This window comes from Garra rufa, chromosome 6 (genome assembly GCF_049309525.1).
Source record: "Garra rufa chromosome 6, GarRuf1.0, whole genome shotgun sequence".
Lineage (NCBI taxonomy): Eukaryota > Metazoa > Chordata > Actinopteri > Cypriniformes > Cyprinidae > Garra > Garra rufa.
Genome location: NC_133366.1, coordinates 34,845,719 through 34,873,240, shown reverse-complemented (window position 1 = coordinate 34,873,240; position 27,522 = coordinate 34,845,719). Strand labels below are relative to the sequence as shown.

The 27,522-nt window shown below is 39.7% G+C and overlaps 2 protein-coding genes across 2 annotated transcripts in view; one reads left to right on the top strand and one right to left on the bottom strand.

Moving 5' to 3' along the window:
* Positions 1-564, bottom strand: part of adgrl3.1 (adhesion G protein-coupled receptor L3.1) — a 134,709-nt gene extending 134,145 nt beyond the window's left edge. The window contains exon 1 of the mRNA XM_073842645.1: positions 124-564. The gene's annotated coding sequence lies outside the window, so the exon portion shown is untranslated. The remainder of the gene's footprint in view (positions 1-123) is intronic.
* Positions 565-3,738: 3,174 nt separating this feature from the next.
* LOC141337234 (multiple PDZ domain protein) overlaps positions 3,739-27,522 on the top strand; it is a 73,340-nt gene continuing 49,556 nt past the window's right edge. The window contains exons 1-9 of the mRNA XM_073843012.1: positions 3,739-3,932; positions 4,101-4,153; positions 4,382-4,551; positions 16,654-16,854; positions 17,024-17,160; positions 17,244-17,457; positions 18,764-18,886; positions 19,014-19,205; positions 21,035-21,137. Coding sequence (XP_073699113.1) covers positions 4,147-4,153; positions 4,382-4,551; positions 16,654-16,854; positions 17,024-17,160; positions 17,244-17,457; positions 18,764-18,886; positions 19,014-19,205; positions 21,035-21,137 — 1,147 coding nt within the window. The 5' untranslated portion in view covers positions 3,739-3,932; positions 4,101-4,146. The remainder of the gene's footprint in view (positions 3,933-4,100; positions 4,154-4,381; positions 4,552-16,653; positions 16,855-17,023; positions 17,161-17,243; positions 17,458-18,763; positions 18,887-19,013; positions 19,206-21,034; positions 21,138-27,522) is intronic.

Genomic DNA, 27,522 nt, shown 5'->3' with positions numbered 1-27,522 from the left:
TATGGAGAGTTTGAGGAGTGTGAACTACAGCATCCCACTGCCGCTGCCATTCAAACGTCCATCGGTTATTGATTTATTGGCCCTAAAGAAATAACGTCACCTCGTTGAAAAGCATTGACTCACCGCATCTTATAAAGCGCTGGAATAATAGTCAGCTCCGGATGTGTTCAACAGCATCGGGCTGTGTGCTCTCAGAATGCTCCTTAATTCCCGTGACAGTGTGTCCGTATATGTGAATAAAACACGCAGATGTTTTGAGCTTCCGTTCCCAGATGCGCCTTGATGAGGCTCGAAGCCTCCTGGAGAACCACAGTGAGGAACAGGATAGATCGAGTATCCTTCGTCCCCCAAACCCAACGGTTCTATGGTGGACACGGGGGGATCAGTGCCCTGTGTTGTATCCCGATCAGTGTTGTTTCTGGAATAAGAGGAAAATGCGCAGAGAGGGTCCAGCGATGGCACAATCCGCGAGATCAGCGCCAGTCCATCGCTAGATCATCCGTGCGACCCGACAGCTAGGGAACGAGCGCCGAGAGAAAATGACAAGCCAATTTGGAAGCAAAGTGATGCTTGATTCAAGGATGGAGGGTGGGAGGGAAAGGGAAAGAAAGGGAGGATAAGAGAGGGGCGGTGAATCTGGAGCTGGGAGGACGGGAGGACTTGAGCACGCTCTGGTGGCCGAGAGCGCTCACAGCAGTGAAGGGTCGACCTTCCTATCACCTGCGGGGTCATTCAGCGAAATGGGTGCAGTGTGCCTTTTCTTTTCTAAATGTTTTTTTTCTTCATAAAACCTTAAAAAGCACGTTTGCGTAATAAACTGCAATGCCATCCCAAACTAATTTAAAAAATGTAATCTAATATGGGATACAGTGATGTGTAAATAGCCTAAAAGTAACAGGGTTAACAGGGTTGGCATGTAGTCAATATTAGCCTTGTAGCCAGGACACTACAACGTGTTTAAAAAAAGAAAATCTAATGGTAATAGCTTTACATATGTTTAGTTTTTAATATATTAATAATCAGTTTAATGTACAAAATCATGGTAACAGGGTTGAAATTTAAAATTGTTTTACCCCTTATACTCTATAGACGTGGATGAATAACCCAGGGATACAACTTTAAACAAAATGATGTTATAAAATACTAAATATAGCTTATTTTCATATTTATTTTGGAAACACAAGGTTTTTACTTGGTGAATATAAACTAGTTAAAAAGCAATACACTACCAGTCAAAAGTTTTGTCAAAAGTCAGAATAGAATAATATAATTTTTTTATGTTTTTTTTTTTAGAAAGTCTCTTCTACTTACCATGCCTGCATTTATTTGATCCAAAGCAAACACTAACATTTGAGAAAAAAAAATACATATATAAATATTTAATATAGTAAAAATATTTTTACCATTTAAAATAACTGTTTTCTATTTGGATATATTTTAAAATATAATTTATTCCTGTGATCAAAGCTACATTTCCAGCATCATTACCCCTGTGTCACATGATCCTTCAGAAATCCTTCTAATATGCTGATTTGCTGTTCAAGAAACCTTTTATGTTATCATTATTATTGTTATCAATATTTAAAACAATTGAGTAATTTTTTTTCCGGGATTTTTTGAAAGATCCAAAGATCGCCATTTATCTGAAAAATTTTTTTTTTGTAATATCATACACTATACCATTTAAAAGCTCAGAGTCTTTTTTTTTTTTTTTTTTGAGGGGGGGGGGGGTGATGCTTTAAATTTGTAAAATGCTAAATGCATTTATAATGCCATAATGTCAGATAAATAAATAAAAAATCATCAAAGAAATTATTTCAAAATTGTACTGTTTTAACTGTACTTACGATCAAATAAATGCAAGCTTGGTAAGCAGAAGAGACTTTCTTAAAAACATTAAAATCTTACTGTTCAAAAACTTTTGACTGGTAGTGTATAATCCATATTGAAATAAGACAAGAATATACACCATGTTAGCAAACCTCTCTATATTATATTTATATAATACTTTCCAAATCATATCCAATTGAAAGTATCTCAAAGACAATTTAGAGCAATAGGATGCACCTAAATGCACCTATATGTCATGGTATTCATTCAGGTTTTTTCCATATTTTTAGTATTTTTACAAGTTATCATGACATTTCTGTGTCATATGGAGTATTATGTGTAAACAGATGTGGAAAAAAAAAATCAAAGCATTTTGGCATGTATAACAAAATGTGGAGTATGAATTTACAGTGTTATGATATAATAGGCTATCCGAGGCACACAATTATATTTCATGAAATGGTCCTGCAGTTATTTAATATTTATTCATTGCTGTTGGCCAGCTTCCATCCGTTTTACTATTGTAGTAATAAGGAAATATTGCATAATAGAAAATATGACATTGGCAAATTATAATTTGTTGACATAGTACACTAATTTAAATGTCTCTCATGAGCAACAGTAATAAGAGCTGATGTCTCTGTTATTTCATTAAATGAGGGGGGAGAGGCCTGAACATCCATTTACATTAAACTCACGAGCATCAAAGGCGCATCGCGGACATGCGCGGTGACAGCCAGTTATCACTCTCACGCAAAGCCCAGGCTGTCTAAATAATGTTGGCTGTCTCTAATGCGACTTTCGACCGTAGAAAATGTTTAAAATTGACCCCCGGCTTTTAATCATCCGACGAGGCGTCCTCGAAAGGCAGTTTTTCATGAGCTGCGGAGGAAACCTGTTGATCTGAAGGTAAACGTGGGCTGAGAATTCAGCATTTATTGATCTTTACGGCACAGAGTGAGAACGCAACGAATGAAGACTGATAGACAACAAGCGATAAAACATGCAAGAAACGGCATCGCAGCTGTCAGTTACACCTGAACCATAACATGCTGATTTTACCTATTTTTAGCTATCGGATTTATTTTAGTAGCTTGCCATTATCTTTGAGACATAGCCTACATGCTCTATTCACAATGGAACTTGTTTTAAAATCGCAATCAAATGAGCTACATTTGTACAATTATATAGGCTATGAGGTTTAGGTAGCAATGCGGCCCTCAACTATCTTAAAGACGTTTTAAATAAAACACCAACGATTTTTGTGATATATTTGTAAGGTGTAAATCTATAATATTGACAGTACTTTTTCTATGAACCATTCGATGCAGACATCAATCGAGCATCTGTTGCTATGGATACCCCCAATTTATGTTTAAATAACTTTTGTGGTTACTGAAACCAAACCATTTTTAAACTCCTAGCCCTTAATTCGCACCCTGATGTGTTTAATAGTACACTGAAAATAATAAACATCTTTCGTGTACAGTAAGTTGACATAGGCTACAGGGCTAAACAAATTAAATGCATAATATAGGATATTACTTTTTTAAATCTTCCAACCCCTTGAAGGCTTGCCAAGGCCCCCTGCTTCAGAACTACTGAACATACATATTTATTTTCATATTTACACATCTAACAGCTTCACCGTGATTCGCCCGTTTAAAATAACCCTCCTGCTTTGTTTTCCCTTAGTTACTATTGTTGTCCACAACACCGCCCACCGCCAGGCGCTTACAGCCCCTATCAGGTAGGTTGTAAGGACATCTGTCCCGGGTAATTACCGTCGTTCACAGTTTAAGTCCGTTTACAGCTGCTAAGCCTCCCCGGTAAGCGCATTACCGGAGCAGCGCAGCGCAAACACGAGCGCTCGCGCAGTGCACGATGAGTGCGTCCAGATCGCGAGAACCTCCCGTAGAGGTGCGAGACTCCAACCCAGATTACATCAGCATGAATAACAGATTACAGCAGGCGTTATCAGAGCGATCCGTCAGATATGAAGTGAACCGTCAGTGCAATTCATAAAGCCCGTCATCGGTTACAGAGCGCTGCCAAATTGCGTCACTCTCACTTCATGCCAAACGTCACCGTTGCTGTCACAGGTGAGGACTGTCAGGTGTGCATGCTAGTTAGTGATAATCCACGTAAATCCCTTTTGAGTAGGATGAGAAAGAGACAAATCTGTTTGTTTTTGTTGTTTTGTATTTTGAATATATTCACAAGTTTGATTGCTATTATGACATGCCACGAATTTGCTTATGTTGTTGCAGATGTCATAAACAGAGTGGTGGTAATTCAGCACCCAAAGAGTTGAAAATGATGGGTATGTACTATGAAGTCTAACTACAATATTATTTTTAGCCATCATGTGTCTGAGTCTGTCTTCTTTCACAATTTATGATATTACAATATCTGTGAGTTAACGTGCATGTGTATGAATATTACTTGCAGGTTGTTGTGCACACTCTCATGTGGGTTATGAGCCAGTGTTGTTGCGTGTGCCCATGTTATTAATATATTTATGTGTATATTTGTGTGTGTGTGTGTATAGACACACAGCGTGCTTTGCTGGCGGTGGAGCGGCTGCAGGAGAGGCTGAAGAAGAGGGGAGAACTTCCTGCTGAGGAGAAACTCAGTCTGCTCAAGAGTGTCTTACAAAGTCCTCTGTTTCACCAGATACTCGTCATGCAAGAGACTGGACAACATCATCAGCAACAACAGGTCAGAGATTAACATCATCACAGTGCATGACGGAAAAAAAAATCAGCATACACTGACATTAAAAAGATGTCAAAACAATTTTTTATTATTAATCTAATTGGCTGATAGTTGTGGTATAATTGTGAAATGCAGAAGTGTATTGAACAAAAGCATATTTTCTGCTGATAACTAACTCCACCACTATTACCTGAAATTGAAATTTACATACAAGTATATTTTATAGAGCATACACCCATGGAACATCATTTCAGATATTCCCTAATGCGAACAGTGCTTTGATTCACATCTTGACTACATCATCTCTGGTTTAGGATCTATTATTAGTTGAAATAAAATATTTCAGATCAATCTCAAGTGATAACATTTGTGGCATAATGTTGTCCCTCTTTGCTTTAAAAAAGAAAAAATCTGGTTTAAGTGAGGCACTTACTGTACAATGAAAGTGAATGGGCTGATCCAATAACTTTAAGGAGATTATGTGACGGTGCAAACAGAGACGAGGAAGCAAATGCAGTGCAATGAACGTTTATTGAGACAAACAAAGAACAAACTGCAAAGTGGTGAGATCCCTCGGCTGGTGTGACACAGGGGCTTGATGGCTGCGGTGATGTGGCGTGATGATCCCGTGAAGGTGAGTAAATCCAGAACACAGACGAAATACACATCCAACGAGACGAAGACACGACCAACAATCCTGACACGAACCCAAATCCAGAATGAACTATCGACAGAGGAGATGAAAGCGAGGTGAGTATATATAGCCGGGGATGATGAGATGCACCTGTGGAGGACTGATTGGCAGCGTGCTGGGGAGCATGACGTCACACGCATACACACACATACCACATGATAACGAGACAGAGAAAAACACAACAGATGTATGTACCGTGACAGTACCCCCTCTCCTAAGAACGTCCCCTGACGTTCCCAGCCTCCTGCACCTGTTGATTAAATTCATCAATAAGAGAGTGATCCAGGATGTCTCTGGCAGGCACCCAACTTCTCTCCTCCGGACCGTAACCTTCCCAGTCCACCAAGTACTGGAATCCGCGCCCCCTCCGTCTCGAGTCCAGAATGCGATTAACCGAATAAGTGGGTTCCCCATCTACGAGTCGCGGCGGTGGAGGAACCGGGGCAGGCGGATTAATACGTGCAAAAAAAACCGGTTTAATTTTGGAGACATGAAACACGGGATGAATTCTCCTGTACACTGGAGGAAGTTTGAGGCGGACTGCCACCGGACTAATGATTTTGGTGACAGCAAACGGGCCAATAAATTTAGGAGCAAGTTTATTCGAAACGGAACGCAGAGGAATGTTCTTAGTAGAAAGCCACACTTTGGAACCGACGACGTATACGGGAGGCTTAGACCGGTGGCGATCGGCTTTAGCCTTGGTGCGCTCTCTCACTTGGAGCAGAGTCTCACGGGCTCTAGTCCAAGTGCGATGACACCTCTGGACAAAGGCGTGAGCAGAGGGGACCGCGACTTCGGATTCCAGACTGGAAAAAACTGGTGGCTGGTACCCTATACTACCTTCAAATGGGGATAGGCCCGTAGATGATACTGGTAACGAATTGTGGGCGTACTCCACCATCGAGAGTTGTTGGCTCCAGGAGGAAGGGTTTCTAGTGACCATACATCGCAACGTTCTCTCCAAATCTTGGTTGGCTCTCTCAGTTTGACCATTGCTTTGAGGATGGAACCCCGAAGAGAGACTAACAGTGGCCCCCAGTAATTTACAAAACTCTTTCCAAAATTTGGATACAAATTGGGGTCCCCTGTCAGAGACCACGTCCGTCGGGAGGCCATGTATCCGAAAGACGTGGTCAATGACAGCTACCGCTGTCTCCTTGGCTGAAGGTAATTTGGGCAAGGGGATAAAATGGGCCGCCTTCGAGAACCGGTCCACCACGGTCAAAACTACCGTGTTGCCCTGGGAGGGCGGGAGGGCGGTAACAAAATCTAGAGCGATGTGGGACCAGGGTCTCGAAGGGACCGGCAGCGGTTGAAGGAGCCCATCTGGAGGTCTGTTAGAAGTCTTACCAGTGGCACAAACTGAACAAGCCAAAACAAAACTGCGAACGTCACGAGCCATAAGAGGCCACCAAAACCGTTGCTTGACCAAACGTATGGTACGATTAACTCCTGGATGACACGCTACGTTAGAGCAATGACCCCATTGAATAACCTCAGACCGTAATTCCTCTGGCACAAATAAACGGTTCGGTGGGCAAGCGTCCGGAGGCGTTACCCCTTCTAAGGCTGTTTTAACCTTCGTTTCGACCTCCCAAATGAGAGTTGAAACGATAAGCGTCTCAGGAAAAATACTCTCGGGAGTAGACGGGCGATCGGCGTGGTCAAAAATGCGTGACAAAGAGTCGGGTTTGATATTTTTGGAACCCGGGCGGAACGAGAGAGTAAAGTCAAAACGTCCGAAAAAAAGTGCCCACCGAGCCTGCCTAGAGTTCAATCTTTTAGCAGTTTTGATATATTCGAGGTTCTTGTGATCGGTCCATACAATAAAGGGTACCCCCGACCCTTCTAGCCAATGACGCCATTCCTCTAAGGCCAACTTGACTGCCAACAACTCCCGGTTACCAATATCGTAATTTGATTCCGCAGGTGACAGACGATGTGAATAAAACGCGCAAGGATGCATCTTGTCGTCTGTGGTCGAACGCTGTGAGAGAACCGCACCTACCCCCACCTCTGATGCGTCAACCTCCACCACGAACTGACGTGAAGGATCAGGGGTCACCAGGATGGGAGCCGAAACAAAACGGCTTTTCAGTTTGGAAAACGCAGCCTCGGCTGCGTCAGACCACCTGAACGTCGTTCTGGGGGAGGTTAAGGCTGTCAGAGGTGCGGCTAGTTGGCTGTAATTGCGGACGAACTGTCGGTAAAAATTGGCAAACCCCAGAAACCTCTGTAGGGCCTTACGGGAATCTGGAGTTGGCCAATCCACCACAGCCTGAACCTTCGCTGGATCCACACGAACTCCCTCAGCCGACAAGATGTACCCTAGAAAAGGAACAGACTGTGCATGAAAGTCGCATTTCTCCGCCTTGACAAAAAGCCCATTCTCTAACAGCCTTTGGAGCACTCGTCTGACGTGCTGCACATGTTCCTGGAGAGAAGAGGAAAAAATCAATATGTCGTCCAGGTAGACATAAATGAATTGATCGACCATGTCTCGCAGCACATCATTGACGAGTGCCTGAAAGACCCCTGGGGAGTTGGACAAGCCGAAGGGCATGACCAAGTACTCAAAGTGCCCCCTGGGGGTATTAAAGGCGGTCTTCCACTCATCTCCCCTCCTGATGCGAACCAAATGATAAGCGTTTCTTAAGTCCAATTTAGTGAAGACTGACGCTCCCTGCAACCTCTCGAAGGCTGAAGATATCAACGGCAAAGGATAGGTATTCTTTACCGTGATATTATTCAACCCCCGGTAATCAATACAAGGTCGCAGAGATCCGTCTTTCTTCCCCACAAAAAAGAACCCCGCCCCCGCTGGAGAAGAGGAGGGTCGAATGAACCCGGCTGCTAGAGAATCAGAAATGTATTTCTCCATAGCCTCTCTTTCAGGAGTAGAAAGTGAATATAATTTGCCCTTAGGCGGAGACGTACCTGGCAGTAAATCTATAGCACAGTCATAGGGACGATGAGGAGGGAGAGAATCAGCCCTAGACTTACTGAACACTTCCTTCAGGTCGAGGTACTCCGCGGGCACGTTACACAGATCTGTCGTCTTTTCCTGCAACACAACACCAGAAACAGACGAACAAGCAGACACAAGACAGGACTCATGACACTTCATGCTCCACTCAGACACAGACTTAAGCTGCCAATCAATCCTGGGGTTGTGTTTGATGAGCCAAGGGTGACCTAAAACAACGGGTGCATGAGGGGAGTCCAGTATGTAAAAGGAAATACTCTCACGGTGATTGCCTGACACCGTGAGAGTAACAGGTTCGGATATGGTGGTGATGGTGGGAAGAGTCTGACCGTTGAGGGCGTGGACGGCGATGGTACTACTGAGGGGAAGAAGTGGAACATGGTGAAGAACAGCAAACGAAAAATCCATAAAATTACCCTCCGCCCCCGAATCCAGTAGTGCAGTGCAACGGATGTCGTGAAGATGCCATGCAAGCCTAACCGGAAGGAGGGTGGAGGAGGGTCTAGACGAGGGCTTGGTAGCGGAGATCCCACCCGACAGTAGCCTCACATTTACTGCCGGGCCTGCCCTTTTACCGGACAGCTGGCAGCAAAGTGCCCAGCTGCCCCACAGTACATACACAATCCGCGGGATCTCCGCCTCTCCCTCTCCTCCCGAGTAAGCCGAGCCCGACCCACCTGCATAGGCTCGTGATCGTCGAAGGGACTGACCGCGTCACTGCCGCTGGCTCGAGGTGAGAGTCCCTCCCCAGGGGGGAACCGAGCGGGTAACCACCGCCGCTCGGCTCGGGAGAGTCGAGCGTCCACCCGCAGTGCCAGGTCGATGAGGGCGTTGAGGTCTGCGGGCAGATCCAGGGCGTAGATTTCCCGTTGGACGCGGTCAGCCAGCCCATGCAGGAACATGTCCCACTGCGCCTCCTCGTTCCATCGGCACTCTGCCGCCAGGGTGCGAAACTCGATGGAAAAATCAGAAACGGACCTCTCCCCCTGCTTGAGGTCCGTTAGTCTCCGCGCAGCCTCTCTTCCGGTGGCTGCGCGGTCAAACACCCTTTTCATCTCGGCGGCAAGTGCCGAGAACGAGGCACAACACGGATCCTGGTTTTCCCACACCGCCGTGCCCCAAAGGGCTGCCTTCCCCGTTAACAGGGTGAGCGCGAACGCCACCTTGCTCTCCTCACTAGGAAACGTGCGGGGCTGTAAAGAAAAATGCATCGTACATCTAGTGAGGAAAGCTCGGCAGAAGTTCGGCTCACCACTGTACAGCTCTGGTGGGGGAAGGCGGGGCTCCGGTAGATGGGCAGCCCCAGATGGTCCAGGAAGGGGAACCGGAGCGGCCGACATGGGCGGCGTGGGTGGCGCAGCGGGAAGTTGCATTTGTTGCATCCGCTGGGTCAGGTCGGACACCTGTGTCACAAGAGCTCGGACGGCCGTTCCCGTGTCCGTGGAGCTCTTCTCCTGGGCTTCCAGCCGAGAGATGCAAGACATCAAACATTCCTCCAGAGTGAGACGTGAAGATCCTGCTGCTTCCATTGATGGTCGATAGTTCTGTGACGGTGCAAACAGAGACGAGGAAGCAAATGCAGTGCAATGAACGTTTATTGAGACAAACAAAGAACAAACTGCAAAGTGGTGAGATCCCTCGGCTGGTGTGACACAGGGGCTTGATGGCTGCGGTGATGTGGCGTGATGATCCCGTGAAGGTGAGTAAATCCAGAACACTGACGAAATACACATCCAACGAGACGAAGACACGACCAACAATCCTGACACGAACCCAAATCCAGAATGAACTATCGACAGAGGAGATGAAAGCGAGGTGAGTATATATAGCTGGGGATGATGAGATGCACCTGTGGAGGACTGATTGGCAGCGTGCTGGGGAGCATGACGTCACACGCATACACACACATACCACATGATAACGAGACAGAGAAAAACACAACAGATGTATGTACCGTGACAGATTAATTCAGTCATTAATTACTCACCCTCATGTCATTTCAAACCCATAAGACCTTTGTTCATCTTCGGAACACAAATTAAGATATTTTTTTTATTAAATCTGAGAGGTTTCTGACCTTGCATAGACAGCAATGCAAGGCCCAGAAAGGTAGTAAGGACATCGATGAATGAATCTATGTGACATCTGTGGTTCAACTGTAATTTTATGAAGCTATGAAAATCCTTTTTTTCCCCCAAAGAAAACAGAAATAATGTTTCCGTGTCAGTCTTCGACGCGAGAGTACCACAACACATGCATGTGGTGCTCCTGACATAGAAGCTGTCTTTCTGACATAGAATTTCCATCTCTCTTAGTCCATCGTCTGTATATTCTGGTTACTCTCTGTCGAAACCTTCAGACATGTTTACGAAGACTTCTTCTTGCATCTTCTTCTGCTTGTAAACACAGTGCAGCACACAGGGGTTCTACGCCAGAACGCTGGCTCCTGTGTCAGAAGCACCACACACTCTTAAAAACAAAGGTTCCAAACTGGTGTTTCTGCAGTGATGCCATAGAAGAACCATTTTTGGTTCCCCAAAGAACCTTTCAGTGAACAGTTCTTAAAAGAACCATTTTGAAGAACATTTTAAAAATCTAAAGAACCTTTTCTGCCTTTGAAAGGTTCCATAAATGTTCAAGGTTCTTCATGGGACCGTCAATGCCAATAAAGAACCTTTATTTTTAAGAGTGCATGCATGCGTCGTGGTACTCTCGTAAATGTGTATCGAAGACTGACACGGAAGAGAAGAAATTGTTAAATAAAATTGTTATTTTTGTTTTCTTTGCACACAAAAAGTAGCTTTGTAAAATTACGTTGAACCACTGATGTCACATGGACTATTTTAATGATGCCCTATCTACATTTTGGGCCTTGAACGTGTCAGTTGCATTGCTGCCTATGCAGGGTCAGAAAGCTCTCGGATTTCATCAAAAATATTTAAATTTGTGTTTTGAAGATGACCGAAGGTCTTATGGGTTTGGAACAACATAAGGGTGAGGAATTAATGACTGAATTAAATTTTTTTGGGTGAACTATCCCTTTAATGCCCACTGTTCCAATAGTAATGCCTCAAAACAAACAATATGCAGGTTAACATGATTTTAGTTTGAAAAAAAAGCTGTGGAAAGTTATACCTAATTTATACCTAAGTTATACCTGACAATGACAATGAAACACCATTAACCACAAAGAACATTTTGAAAATTGTGGTTTAAACAGCTTTCAGTTCATATAATAATAAACAGAAGAGCCATATTAGCTAAACTTACTTGACATTTTGTGTGCTAAGAAGGTTTCTACTTCTGAGGTTACTTCTAAAATAATTAGCTTATATTGATCAAAGCCATTTTGGATGTTCAAAGGCTGAAAATCTTGAAATAGTCAAACTCAAATTAGTTGAAAAATCTACATGAAGAAATGTTTCACCTTACGCGTCCTGGCATGAAATTCCAAATGGCACAGATTGCTGTTTAAATGACTGCATTTGATCAAAGGAATTTTGTTATACAAAGGTAAGTGTAACTCACACCCTTAAAATTATACCCCAAATTTTATAGACCTTATGTAGCCACACCCCTTTTCAGCACTGTACTCATTTTCTTCTGCCTTCTGGTTTGTATTTCTACAGCATGAAGTTAATACCTTACAGACTTGAATGAACCACTCATTTCGAAATCTTCCCGGTCTAGTGACATTTGTTATGACACCCTCTTCAAACATTACAATGTACATGATAACTTTCATTAACTCTACAATAAGTAAATCCATTTCACCAGCTAATTACTCTTTGACAGCAATGCCATAGAAAGAAACTGAAGTTCAAAGACAACATTCTAAAAATGGCTGCATGCTAGTTTCTGTGGCGCATACGGTCTATACTTCATATTTCTGCCTTTACATGCCTTTACTTTCTCCATTGTAACCTCCAATGTAACCTTTTCTCCTTTTTGTAAACAAACGAGGAACAAGTTGAGATTACTTATTGTGGTAATAAGCCATAATAATGCCATAAATCCTGTCGACTGAGTCTAACTTGTATTGGATAATCCCCTGAATATTCCTGTAAAAATAGTTGAACGCACTGAACTTCAAGTTGAGCTTGTATTTGACATTTGACTTTTACTGTGCTTAGTTTAAAACCACAATGACCCAGGGGACTTCATTTCCAGAGCATAAAGAGGTCAAAGAAGCCCAGCAGATATGAGTGGGAGGTGTGAGAGGTTATTCAAGGATACTAGGCTAAAGAGTCTCAAAGGTGGTCTTGGTTCACAGTATGTGAGCTTGGTGTGTGTGTGTGTGTGTGTGTGTGTGTGTGTGTGTGTGTGTGTGTGTGTGTGTGTGTGTGTGTGTGTGTGTGTGTGTGTGTGTGTGTGTGTGTGTGTGTGTGTGTTATGGTTGAGAGTAATGATGGGAAATGTTCTCTTGAAAATGGACTGTGTTATCCCAAGCTTTCAAAGAGCAGCTCAGGTAATTTAGCTCCTCAGATATCATCATAAAAATAGACACAGTAGATGTTGCATTTAGATTTATTTGGTACAACCACTATTGATTGTGTTCGAATCTTCTAGCAGGCCGAAATGAGAGGAGCAGCAGACGCCAGATGAGCAACTCCAGTAAATGAAGCACTAAAACTGGCTGTTTGTCATGAAAAACTGCATGCTTATGGGTTTACTAATATGCCATGAGATGTAGCTACTTCAGCAAAATATATCAGATAATCCTCATGCTTATTGTGCATTGGTCAGACCACTCGCCATGGATAATCATAAGCAGAAGTTGTTTATATGAGTCATTCCTTAATCAAGTTTATCACTTCGTGTCTGCATTCTGTGATGCAATAGGATTGTTTTCTCACCCATGTGTTTGGGAGCAAATGTAATGAGACCTTCACATATAAAGTAAAATAGTTGATTGCATTGGTTATACTTCAAACGCTTATTTTAATTATAGCTTTAAATGAGGAGAAATAAAAACACAATTGCCAGCTGTGCTGTTTGCCTGCTGTTGTGGCATATGGTCAGCCATGATAGACCTTTTTTATACACAATTTTTTGTCATTTATCTAAAATAGCTATAGAAACTTTGTTTGACTTTTTGGTTGTATTAATTGAAAATATAATTTGTCTCATAATACAAATTTCATCAGAAAAAAATTAGTTGAATAAATTTGGTTTTGTCATTAATTACTCATAAGTTGAAGATTAAGATTTTTTGAATAAGTTGTTATTTTTGTTTTCTTAGTGCACAAAAAGCATTCTCGTAGCTTTGTAAAATTACGGATTATGGCCCTGAAACGTAACATGTAACATCATGGTTCAACCGTAATGTTATGAAGCTACTCTATTCTATTTCTTATCTTCCATATAAGTGAGTAGTTCACTTTCAGAACAATTTACAGATAATGTACTCACCCCCTTGTCATCCAAGATGTTCATGTCTTTCTTTCTTCAGTCGTAAAGAAATTATGTTTTTTGAGGGAAACATTTCAGGATTTCTCTCCATATAATGGACTTCTATGGTGCCCCCCAGTTTGAACTTCCAAAATGCAGTTTAAATGCAGCTTCAAAGGGCTCTAAATGATCCCAGCCGAGGAAGAAGGGTTTTATCTAGTGAAATGATTGGTTGTTTTCTAAAAACATTTACAATTTAAATACTTTTAAATCTCTACACAGAGTACACACAGAGCTAGACAAGACGAGCATTTGAGGTTAAAAAGTATATAAATTGTAATTTTTTTCAGAAAATAACAGATCGTTTTGCGATAGATAAGACCCTTCTTTCATCGGCTGTGATTGTTTAGAGCCATTTGAAGCTGCATTTTGGAAGTTCAAACTCAGGGGCACCATAGAAGTCCATTATATGGAGAAAAATCCTGAAATGTTTTTCTCAAAAAACACAATTTCCTTACATTTTGGATGACAAGAGGGTGAGTACGTAAATTTTTGTTCTAAAAGTAAACTCCTTTCATGACAGAATTTTCATTTTTGGTTGAACTATGCCTTTAAATGTATTCAGATGAGCATTCTAAATCAACATTTCGATTTGTGTATTGAAATATAATTTGTAAGGAGAGGTCTAATTGCATACCATATCCTTGGTAAGTGCTTCTGTGTAAAATGCGTGATGTATTTAAAGAGATGATTCTTTGAAAACAGCAGCCAGGACCAAACTGAGGTTGTATAAGCTACTTACCTGAGCTGACCACTTAATCTGTGCTGAAAGGAGAGAGAGCTCAGGGTCAGAAAGTCACACACGTTTTTGTAATGCTGGGGACTTTCTTTTGACTTTTCATTTAGAATTTTTATACTGAGCTAATGATTTTCTTTTTCTTACCCCTATGGCCTTTGAAGAAACCTTTTTTATTTTAATATTTTAATTGGGATCATTTCGTATGTTAAACCTGACCGCCACACGCCAAATAGAAAGTGACAGACACACTTAAATTCTCTGTCTGCTTGTAAGTCTCCTCCAATAACACTCTGAAGTCAGTTGAATACAGCTTAAATAAAGTAACTGAGTAACTTCTAAAAAGCACAATAGTTTGAATCAATTTTAGCAACAGCCCTGGCTTGTACCCTATGAAATATTTGTGTATTGCACCAATAACCTTGAAACGCTGAAATATAAACCCTTGTTTAAACTAAATATATGCACAAGCTTTTGACCAAGTTGGAATAAGCGGTTGTTTGGCAGACTGACTGAATTATAACAATGAGCAAATGCTTTACCCGACAGACTTTAATCATTTAGACTTTTATTGCAATGTTCACATTTACACTTGTTTTTATTTCAGGAGAGAACATTATGTGAATACTAAGCTGTTAGCAGCTCTCCAGCATGAACCAAATCTAAACACTGCACTTTCTTTGTCATGTTGCTCCTATCAATTGTTTGTCTTAGTGCTTGTGGTGGCCAAAATGATTAGAACACTAGTATTTTCACCAGCTAAAAATGGTTTTAAGTCAGTTAACATTCATTTTGCCATTAATTGTAATAATCCAGTGAGATTTTTGTTTGCACAAGGAGTCGGACAACAGCCAGTGCTCCACACAGAGATCTGATCTCATCCTCATCCAGTCTGTCTGGAATGACATGAAGAAACAAAACAGAGACAGACTACATACAGAAGAACTGTGGCAACATCTCCAAGATGCTTTAAGAGAAAATCTGTTTATGGCATTATTTTTGATAGCATCCTCATTTTATAGCATTGCCTAAAACTTTGAACATTACTGTAGCTCTATGTCTGGAGCACTGGCTGTTGTCAGACTCCTTGTACAAGCAAAAATCTCACTGGATTATTACAATTAATGGCAAAATGAATGTTTGGAAATTTAAACTGATATTTCCCACTGACACACTACAGCAAAAGATAGAAAAAAACATTTTTAGCTGGTGAAAATACCAGTGTTCTAATAATTGTATATATTATCAGTAAGTTGTTGTTGCTGGAATGATGTTAAGAAACAGAACAAACTGAGACAGACTAAATCCAGAAGAACTATGGCACTGTCTCCAAAGATGCTTCAAGAAGCCTACCTGCAAAGCTATAGTACTGTTAAAATGTACTGAGTAAAAATGCTGTAAAATGAGGATGCTGTCAAAATTAGAGTCATAAATAAATAGTATTTATCAATTAATTTCTAGTAACTAAATTAAATCAACATTTGGTGTGACTATCCATTGTGTTTAAAGCAGCTTTTGCCCTAGGCACATTTGTGCATAGTTTTTTCAGGTAGCTTTGCAGGTAGGTCTCTTGAAGCATCTTGGAGACGTTGCCACAGTTCTACTGGATTTAATCCACGGTCACACTAGACTTTGAGCATGCGAAATTCCTTCGGATGCTGCTGCAACGGTCGTGATGTGACGTCATGCTCTGCAGCTTCTTTTTTAAAAGTTAAATTCAGCACATGACACTAATAATACATTTAAATGTAAAAACACACAATCTACTACACTTTACCGCAGTGCTGCAGTTTTAAATGTTTAAATTTAAGGTTCTTTTCATTCAGCTAGAGGTCATGCTGTGACGTATCAATCTCCTGTTTCAGATGCAGCAAAATGTGAAAATATTTCGCACGGGCTTGCATAGTAATGGCAAAATGTATGCTTGGAAATATGAACTGATATTTCCTACTGACACACTACAGCAAAAGAGAGAAATAACTGACCTTAAAACCATTTTTTGTTGGTGAAAATACTGTATTGTGTTTATGCTTGATGTATTATTACCATATTATTACCGTATTATTACCAGTAGTGACATGAGATTAAAAAAGGGCTAAAGTGCACAAGTATCAGCAAAGGCAAACACCATATTATCTAATAAATCATGTCATAATATTGTGAACTTTAACATCCCAATAAGACCTTACAAACGGCTAGCGCAACCCATATTACTCAAGCCGTGTATTTGTACAGGTTTCCCCCAGAACGCCTCCCTCTCAGTCTATGAGTGATGATGGAGATGGTGTGAGCACATCCCACCCCTCATGCAATCTGAGGTACAGAGACTCCTACCTCTCAGCCCAGCGGCGCAATGACCGATGTCGATCCTTCAATCATGTGACTTTTGCCCCTTTCATCACAGAGGACGTTTTAGTGCTGCAGTCCATGGCCCAGGTACCTCCATAAATTAGGAGACAAACACTTTTAAACTAACTGAGATACGTGGCCTGTAACATACTGATCATGCAAACTTTCAGAAATACTATAATTCCAACACTCCATCTTCTAAAACCAACCGTTTGAATCCACTCTTTCTGATCTCCTGTATTTATTGCTCTTTCAGGGTCGAACTGTGCTCAGCTTTGACCTGGAGAAGGGCGAAAGTGCTTTAGGCATCAGCATTATTGGTCTGGAGACTGAAAGCAGTGGAGGACATGGTATCTTCATACAGACGATTCAGCCGGACTCTGTAGCACACAGGTATAAACCGACAAGAATGCAAGTAGAGAATAGCAAAACTTAAGTGATTAGAAGCACGTCTTTACCCTATTCTTCTGTCTTAGTGATGGACGTCTGCATGAGGGTGATCAGATTCTCTCAGTGAATGGCAAGCTGTTTGAATCCTCTGTAACACAGGAACAAGCTGTCCAGGTTCTTGAGGAAGCATCTTCTGTGGTAACCTTAATTATAGCCAGAGAACCAACCCCATCATTCAGCACCCTACAGAAGAGCCACACTTTTCCCAAAAACCTCTCCGGCATTTATCGTCAATTCAGTGTAAGTCTACTTTAAAAACTTTTGTTTTAATATTTATTATATCTCTTAAATTTTCCCAAATATACTTAACATAGTGTATAAAATGACCTTAAGAGACTTCTAAATGTGCCCCTGAAGTGTCTTAGAGCTGTCTCATATTTTGCCTCATATTTTATACTGTAATGCCGTATAGTTGGCCCATTTTACCATGCAGCTTAAATCTGTTATTGATCCACCGTAATTTGATTACATTACCGCAAGTGCAGTACATCTAACATTTTAAATGTTATACATTAACCTTTTAAGTGAGGTTTTTAGGTTTGGTGTTTGTTGTGAAAGCAGAGTAAGAGAAAGGAGAGGATTTCCTGGTAATGGTGGAGATAAAAATGAGTCTACTTCTATTAGCAAGACTATTATAATACACAGCTGTTCAAAGGATTGGGGTTGGTTAGATTTATGAGTGTTTTGAAAGGAAATCTCTTATGCTTACCCAGGCTGCGTTCATTTGATCAAAAATACAGTAAAACCTCTAATATTGTGAAATATAATTTCAGCCAATCTTCACATGATCCTTCACAAAAGAACAGCATTTATTTGAAATAGATTTGTTTTCTAACAATAGCTATGTTTCCATCACTCTGGTGAAAATACAGTGCATTTTGAAGTATCACATCAGAAACAAGTGTTGGAAATGAAAAATAAATAATAAAAAAACTCTGACTAACTTATTGTAGAGCATCTGAAATGTTGTTATAGTCATCCTTAAATGTCTGAACGAAGACTCTCGTTCTGTATAATTGCCTCCCAGAACTGTTATACACAACTCCGTTTCCAAACAGCAGGTATCCACCTGAAGCAATGATCACATTTGTTGTGTTTCATCTGCTCGCTCTGAAGCAAAAATTACTATATTCAATGGCTTCTCCTTTCTTAGTGATATTTAGTGCCATTTTATCAGAAGGTGTTGATTTTGTTCTTTTGAATTTCTACTGAAAACTGTGCTTATTTGCAAATCTTTTATGCAATATTCCATATAAGTAAATAATATGTTGTTAATGGCAGGTTCCAGTTTGTCAACCTAACCAATATAGCGTGACATGTCCTGCTATTGTGGCACACAAGGTCAACATGTGTTAAATGAATTGTATTTGTATTCAATAATTCAATAGCTTTTGTAGCCATGACTAAGCCATTTGCCTATACAGAAAATGACTTTTAAAAATAAACCTACCCTGACAAATATTCACTAGAGTAAGAGTGATAACTAGCCCTAGTCTCTCGTATATTATAATTAGGCTTATTTCACTCGTTTAATTTGATTCCACAGCCTAGGCAAATTCATCATATTGAGTTGGAGAATGACGGATCGGGTCTAGGCTTTGGCATCATTGGAGGAAGGAGTACTGGCACCATGGTTAAAACCATTCTTCCTCATGGTGTAGCTGGAAGGGTATGAGAGAGTCATTATGGATTCACGTACACTAGCATTTAATTGATTATGGTTTTGGACTATACAAACTGATTTAAATGCAAATGCAAATGCCTTGAGATTTGTGGTTGTGTGTTTGTGCACACAGGATGGGAGATTACGTAGTGGTGATCTTCTCCTCAGAATTGGTGATGTGGACGTGTCCACCATGGGGAGTGAGGAGGTAGCACGTGAGCTCCGTCTTGCTGGTTCCCATGTAAGACTTATCATTGCCAGGGAAACCACTGATGGTGACCTCTCACCTACCATTGCCCAGCAACAGGACACTCAAAAGAAACAGGTGCAAAATGCTTCTGATCCTAAATGTCTCTGTGTGTGTGTGTGTGTGTGTGTGTGTGTGTGTGTGTGTGTGTATGTGTGTACCTGGTATTCATCACGTTGTGGGGACCAAATGTCCCCACAAGGATAGGAATACCAGTAAATTTTGACCTTGTGGGGACATTTCTCAGGTCCCCATGAGGAAACAGGCTTATAAATCATGTACAATGAGTTTTTTTGAGGAAGTAAAAGTATGCACAATCTCCTGTGAGGGCTAGGTTTAGGTGTAGGGTAGGTGTAGGGCGATAGAAAATACGGTTTGTACAGTATAAAAACCATTACGCCTATGGAATGTCCCCATAAAACATGTAAACCCAACATGTGTGTGTGTGTGTGTGTGTGTGTGTGTATTTACATGTACAGTTCAAACGCTCACTGATGCTTCAGAAGGAAACACAACGCATTAAGAGCCGGGGGTGAAAACTTTTGGAATTTGAAAATCAGAATAAATTTAACTTATTTTGTCTTCTGGGAAACATGTACATATCTTCTGTAGCTTCTGAAGGGCAGTACTAACTACAAAAAGGTTTAGGCATTTAGGCAAAATAAGAAAAATGTTCTGTTCAAAAGTTTACACCCCTGACCCTTAATGCATCGTGTTTCTTTCTGAAGCGTTTGAACCTTCTGTAATAGTTGCATATGAGTTCCTCAGTTGTCCTCAGTTTGAAAAGATGGATCTTAAAACCATATAGTCATTGTTGGAAAGGGTTCAAATACACAAAAAATGCTGAAAAACCAAAGAATTTGTGGGACCTGAAGGATTTTTCTGAAGAGCAGGCAGTTTAACTGTTCAGGACAAACAAGAGACTCACAAACATCTATCACTAAACAAAAAAAAAAAAAAAAAACACATTCTGTGGATCATTCCGGTAACAACACAGTATTAAAACTCAAGTGTATGTAAACTTTTGAACAGGTTCATTTTTATAAATTCAACTATTATTTTCTCCTGTGGACTATATGTAAACATCTTTTATGTGAACAATCTTATGTAGGTCAGTACTTAATAAAAGACAACATGCATTTTGTATGATTCCTCTTATTTTGGTAAAATAATTAACATTTTGCTGATTCTGCAAGGTGCATGTAAACTTTTGACTTCAACTGTATATGTAAATTGTGATAGCTCACTCCAAAAATTAAGTTCTGTTAGCATTTACTCACCTTTATGGTTTTTTTTTAACATGTTTGATGATTATTCCTCCATGGAACACAACAAATGTTAGGACATTGCAGTCTGTTCCTCCTTTACCACATTTATGGTGCTTTTATGGTATTTTAGTCTATTTTAAAGGGCACTATAAACAGTTATTGTATGGTAAAAAGCTGTGTAACAATCCTTAAAAAGATAGTCCACCCAAAAAATAAAGATTCTATCATCAATTACTCACCCTCATGTCCTTCCAAACCTGAAGACTTTCTTCTGCTCTTTTTAATTATTATACAGGTTTGGAATGACATGAAGGTAAATAAAACATGACAAAATTTACATTTAAAATGAATTAAATTGAAATTACTCCTTAAACCACTCAATAAAATCACAACAAACATTCATTGACATTGACATTGACATTGACATTGACATTGACACATAAGAGGCTTGTGGTTAAGTGAGAGAGTCAACATTATAGAAAGAGATATAGAGTTTGTTGTAAAATTTGAAATTTAATCACACGCAAGTCCTTAATCTTGATTACGTTTTGTCATAGCTGTATTATGCTGCTGTATTATGTCTTGTTTGATGTGCTAATTTGCTGTGGCAATAATAAACAAAGCATTATCCTTCTGCAGGATTTAGAAGGGAAAAATGAAAAACAATTCAGTGTCAGATTCAATAACAACAAAAATGGCTTGGGCGTCAACATCTCCAAATCTCTGGATAACCTGAACAAAGGTAGAGTATGATCTTTTTACTGTTTTCTTTTTACTGATTATTTTTCCATTCCGTGTAAAAATGTTAAATATGAGCCTGGACTACAAAACCAGTCATAAGGGTCATTTTTTAAAATTGAGATTTAAAAATCATCTAAAATTTGTTAGAATAGGATAATATTTGGCTGAGATACAACAATTTGACTATCTGAGGGTGTAAAAAAATCTAAATACTGAGAAAATCGCCTTTAAAGTTGTCCAGATTAAGTTCTAGAAATGCATATTACCAATCAAAAATGAAGTTCTGATATATTTACGGGAGAAAATCTACAAAATATCTACATGGAACATGATCTTTACTTATTATCCTAAAGATTTTTGGCATAAAAGAAAATAACATTAATTTACTAATAACGATAACAATAATAATTAAAGCTGCAAGCAGCGTTGACCGGGCCCTCGCCGTCTGGCAGTCGCCATCCCGATAGCATCAGGAAAACGGTGCCCAGTTGGCACATGCATTCACAATAACCCTTTGGACTAACCCTAACTGTCTCTCCTCCTGTCTGACTCTTTCTCTTACCACCCATCCCACCTCCTTACACTCAGCCACTTACCACACAAACACACACATAGAGTGCAGAGCAGAGTGAGATCAGATTTGTTTTTTAATTTTCTTTCATTCGTGGAGTTTTGTATAATTATGAAATGAACTGTGTTTAATCAGAATGAATAGTTATTTGTATGAAAAAAGTTTCAAAGAGTTAGGATGCTGCACTTTAAATATATAATAAATCATTGAAAATTGAAAATGGAAAATAAAATTCTAGGCACGCTATCTGCCTCAAAAACACAGGAAACAAATATTTGAATGTATTTTGTATTTTTATTTATTTGCCAAGGCAACAGCATTTGATGCATCAGGGACGCCTTTACAGACTCTCATCGCCCGTGTTTTTACATCATTCTGATGAAGTTTGAAGAAAATCGAGTACAAATATATTGTTTGTTGTTCGTTCGTGTGTTAGTTCATTAACCAATGTTAACAAAAGAGACCCTATTTTAAATAGTTACCATGTTTTATGATCTACATCCATTTTTAAATATTATTTTAATGATCTATAAGCATCTGTGAAATAATTATAAACAAATATATTAAAAATAAATACATATTAACTTAGTTGATGTATTTGTTTCTCATTCTAATTAAGTGAACTGAGCAGTATAGTGTCATACTTATAAGATTTTTTATTCTATCAGTGAGATTGTATATATCTATATAAATCATATAATTTTTCCTTAAAAAATTAAAAAAAGATTTTAATGCTCTTTAAGCGCCTATACAAAATAATTATGTAAAAGTACACTGACAGTACAGTCTATATCAACTGATTCTATGGATTATTTTCATTCTTATACACTGAGAATGAGCTAAATAGCATTAGAGGTCAAACGATTCCTTATCTTATGAGGACCTCTAGTGTTCATCCCTGGTATTAGAGCTTTAATCTGACAAATTTATGTGACACTTTTAATGTTTTTGGGGCCTCTGAGCATGATAACATTTTGAAACTATACGTATTTCCTAAGAATTTCTTGTTCTTTATATGTAAAAAGTTTTGATGAGTTAGAATAATGCAATTTAAAGATATATGAAAATAACTCTTCATCTTTTTTATTGTTACTTTCATAAATCACCACATCAACACCGTTCAAGATGTCCCAAAGCCGTTCACAATTTAACATCTTCAGTATCTTGGCATCATGTTGACAAAGTTTGGTGTGAACTGTCTGATTCTGCTATGAGTGATATGAATTTATTCACAGCTATATTTAAAAACACAGGAAACAAATGTTAAAGTTTGACATGTTGCCATGGCAACAGCATTTGATGTATCAAGGACCCCTTCAAAGATTCTCATCGGCCGTGTTTTGATATTATTCTGATGAAGTTTGAAGCAAATTGAGTAAAATTAAGAGGTTGATTTAAAAGCGTTTTGCAAGCAACACACTTCCTGCTGCCAGTTGGTGGCGCTATAACTTTGACTCATAATAGTCACATCTCTGTGATCGGTATCATACGACGAACAAACTGCTTAAGTTTGGTCAAAATCAGATAAAGTGTGTCAAAATTATTAGACATTTCCTGTTTCTCATTTCTCGCCATAATTTGTCGCCCTGCCACGGCCAAACCGTTCGAGATACCAAAAATCCCCTGGCAATTTTGCATTCCCAATATCTTGAGATCATGCTGACCGAGTTTGGTGGCCATCGGTGGAAAGGTCTAGGAGGAGTATTTCAAATTCCACAGCTTGATTTTTCCAAAAATCCATATTTAAATAAAAATAGCTGACTTCCTGTTGGTCGTAGCTAATGGGTGTAAATTAGAAAGTTGTCCGGCTTGATGAGTCCAATATATGTACCGAGTTTGGTGACTGTAGGACAAAGTAACCCCCCAACTTTTGTCAAAAGGTGGCGCTATGGAGCGCCTGCTCCACGCCCATTTATGGGCTTTTATCAGTGTTTAACTGTCATTAATACAGATGTGTGTGTTGAGTTTCATGAAATTCTAAGCATTTTAAGTGGCTCAAAAACACAAAAAACTAAAGTTAAAGTTTGACACGTTGCCATGGCAACATGATAAAAGTTATGGATAACGCCCTTCACAGATTCTTATCGGTCGTGTTTTGACATTATTGGGATGAAGTTTGAAGCAAATTGAGTAAAATTAAGAGGCTGAGTTTAAAGCGTTTCAAAAACGTCACGCTTTCTGCTGCCAGTTGGTGGCGCTATAACTTTGACTCATAATAGTCACATCTCTGTGATCGGCATCAGACGATGAACAAACTGCTGAAGTTTGGTCAAAATCAGACAAAGTATGTCAAAGTTATTAGGCACTTCCTGTTTCTCATTTCTCGCCATAAATTTGTCGCCCTGTCACGGTCAAACCGTTCGAGATATCAAAAATCCCCTGGCAATTTTGCGTCCCCAATGTCTTGAGATCATGCTGACCGAGTTTGGTGGCCATCGGTGGAAAGGCCTAGTAGGAGTATTTCAAATTCCATTGCATGCACTTTTTAGACATCCCTGAATAGCCGACTTCCTGTTTGGCGAAGCACGGACTATGAGTGTGAAATTTGTTCGGCCCGATGAGGTCTATATGTGTATGAATTTTGGTGACTGTAGGTCAACCGTTGTGCGCTCCAGAGCCCTTCAAAAGTCGCAATTTTTAACGCTGTGCCATGCCCCCCCCAGGTGACCCCCCCATGTCAAAGTCTGTCCGGCCCTGATGGCCGCAGGTTCCAATGTGTGTGCAAAGTTTCAAGAGTTTTCGTGTATGTTAAGGCCCCCGAAATCCCCCAAAACATTGAAAAAAAAAAAATAATAATAATAATAATAATAATTAAAGCTGCAAGCAGCGTTGACCGGGCCCTCGCCGTCTGGCAGTCGCCATCCCGATAGCATCAGGAAAACGGTGCCCAGTTGGCACATGCATTCACAATAACCCTTTGGACTAACCCTAACTGTCTCTCCTCCTGTCTGACTCTTTCTCTTACCACCCATCCCACCTCCTTACACTCAGCCACTTACCACACAAACACACACGGTGTGTGAGCAGAGCAGAGTGAGATCAGATTTGTTTTTTAATTTTCTTTCATTCGTGGAGTTTTATATAATTATGAAATGAACTGTGTTTAATCAGAATGAATAGTTATTTGTATGAAAAAAAGTTTCAAAGAGTTAGGATGCTGCACTTTAAATATATAATAAATCATTGAAAATTGAAAATGGGAAATGAAATTCTAGGCACGCTATCTGCCTCAAAAACACAGGAAACAAATATTTGAATGTATTTTGTATTTTTATTTATTTGCCATGGCAACAGCATTTGATGCATCAGGGACGCCTTTACAGACTCTCATCGGCCGTGTTTTTACATCATTCTGATGAAGTTTGAAGAAAATCGAGTACAAATATATTGTTCGTTGTTCGTTCGTGTGCTAGTTCATTAACCAATGTTAACAAAAGAGACCCTATTTTAAATAGTTACCATGTTTTATGATCTACATCCATTTTTAAATATTATTTTAATGATCTATAAGCATCTGTGAAATAATTATAAACAAATATATTAAAAATAAATACATATTAACTTAGTTGATGTATTTGTTTCTCATTCTAATTAAGTGAACTGAGCAGTATAGTGTCATACTTATAAGATTTTTTATCCTATCAGTGAGATTGTATATATGTATATAAATCATATAATTTTTCCTTAAAAGATTAAAAAAAGATTTTAATGCTCTTTAAGCACCTATACAAAATAATTATGTAAAAGTACATTGACAGTACAGTCTATATCAACTGATTCTATGGATTATTTTCATTCTTATACACTGAGAATGAGCTAAATAGCATTAGAGGTCAAACGATTCCTTATCTTATGAGGACCTCTAGTGTTCATCCCTGGTATTAGATCTTTAATCTGACAAATTTATGTGACACTTTTAATGTTTTTGGGGCCTCTGAGCATGATAACATTTTGAAACTACACGTATTTCCTAAGAATTTCTTGTTCTTTATATGTAAAAAGTTTTGATGAGTTAGAATAATGCAATTTAAAGATATATGAAAATAACTCTTCATCTTTTTTATTGTTACTTTCATAAATCACCACATCAACACCGTTCAAGATATCCCAAAGCCGTTCACAATTTAACATCTTCAGTATCTTGGCATCATGTTGACAAAGTTTGGTGTGAACTGTCTGATTCTGCTATGAGTGATATGAATTTATTCACAGCTATATTTAAAAAACACAGGAAACAAATGTTAAAGTTTGACATGTTGCCATGGCAACAGCATTTGATGTATCAAGGACCCCTTCACAGATTCTCATCGGCCGTGTTTTGATATTATTCTGATGAAGTTTGAAGCAATTTGAGTAAAATTAAGAGGTTGATTTAAAAGCGTTTTGCAAGCAACACACTTCCTGCTGCCAGTTGGTGGCGCTATAACTTTGACTCATAATAGTCACATCTCTGTGATCGGTATCATACGACGAATAAACTGCTTAAGTTTGGTCAAAATCAGATAAAGTGTGTCAAAATTATTAGACATTTCCTGTTTCTCATTTCTCGCCATAATTTGTCGCCCTGCCACGGCCAAACCGTTCGAGATACCAAAAATCCCCTGGCAATTTTGCATTCCCAATATCTTGAGATCATGCTGACCGAGTTTGGTGGCCATCGGTGGAAAGGTCTAGGAGGAGTGTTTCAAATTCCACAGCTTGATTTTTCCAAAAATCCATATTTAAATAAAAATAGCTGACTTCCTGTTGGTCGTAGCTAATGGGTGTAAATTAGAAAGTTGTCCGGCTTGATGAGTCCAATATATGTACCGAGTTTGGTGACTGTAGGACAAAGTAACCCCCCAACTTTTGTCAAAAGGTGGCGCTATGGAGCGCCTGCTCCACGCCCATTTATGGGCTTTTATCAGTGTCTAAATATCATTAATACAGATGTGTGTGTTGAGTTTCATGAAATTCTAAGCATTTTAAGTGGCTCAAAAACACAAAAAACTAAAGTTAAAGTTTGACACGTTGCCATGGCAACATGATAAAAGTTATGGATAACGCCCTTCACAGATTCTTATCGGTCGTGTTTTGACATTATTGGGATGAAGTTTGAAGCAAATTGAGCAAAATTAAGAGGCTGAGTTTAAAGTGTTTCAAAAACGTCACGCTTTCTGCTGCCAGTTGGTGGCGCTATAACTTTGACTCATAATAGTCACATCTCTGTGATCGGCATCAGACGATGAACAAACTGCTGAAGTTTGGTCAAAATCAGACAAAGTATGTCAAAGTTATTAGGCACTTCCTGTTTCTCATTTCTCGCCATAAATTTGTCGCCCCGTCACGGTCAAACTGTTCGAGATATCAAAAATCCCCTGGCAATTTTGCGTCCCCAATGTTTTGAGATCATGCTGACCGAGTTTGGTGGCCATCGGTGGAAAGGCCTAGTAGGAGTATTTCAAATTCCATTGCATGCACTTTTTAGACATCCCTGAATAGCCGACTTCCTGTTTGGCGAAGCACGGACTATGAGTGTGAAATTTGTTCGGCCCGATGAGGTCTATATGTGTATGAATTTTGGTGACTGTAGGTCAACCGTTGTGCGCTCCAGAGCCCTTCAAAAGTCGCAATTTTTATCGCTGTGCCATGCCCCCCCCAGGTGACCCCCCCATGTCAAAGTCTGTCCGGCCCTGATGGCCGCAGGTTCCAATGTGTGTGCAAAGTTTCAAGAGTTTTCGTGTATGTTAAGGCCCCCGAAATCCCCCAAAACATTGAAAAAAAAATAATAATAATAATAATAATCCTTAGAAAAACAATAGGGCCTTCGCCCTTT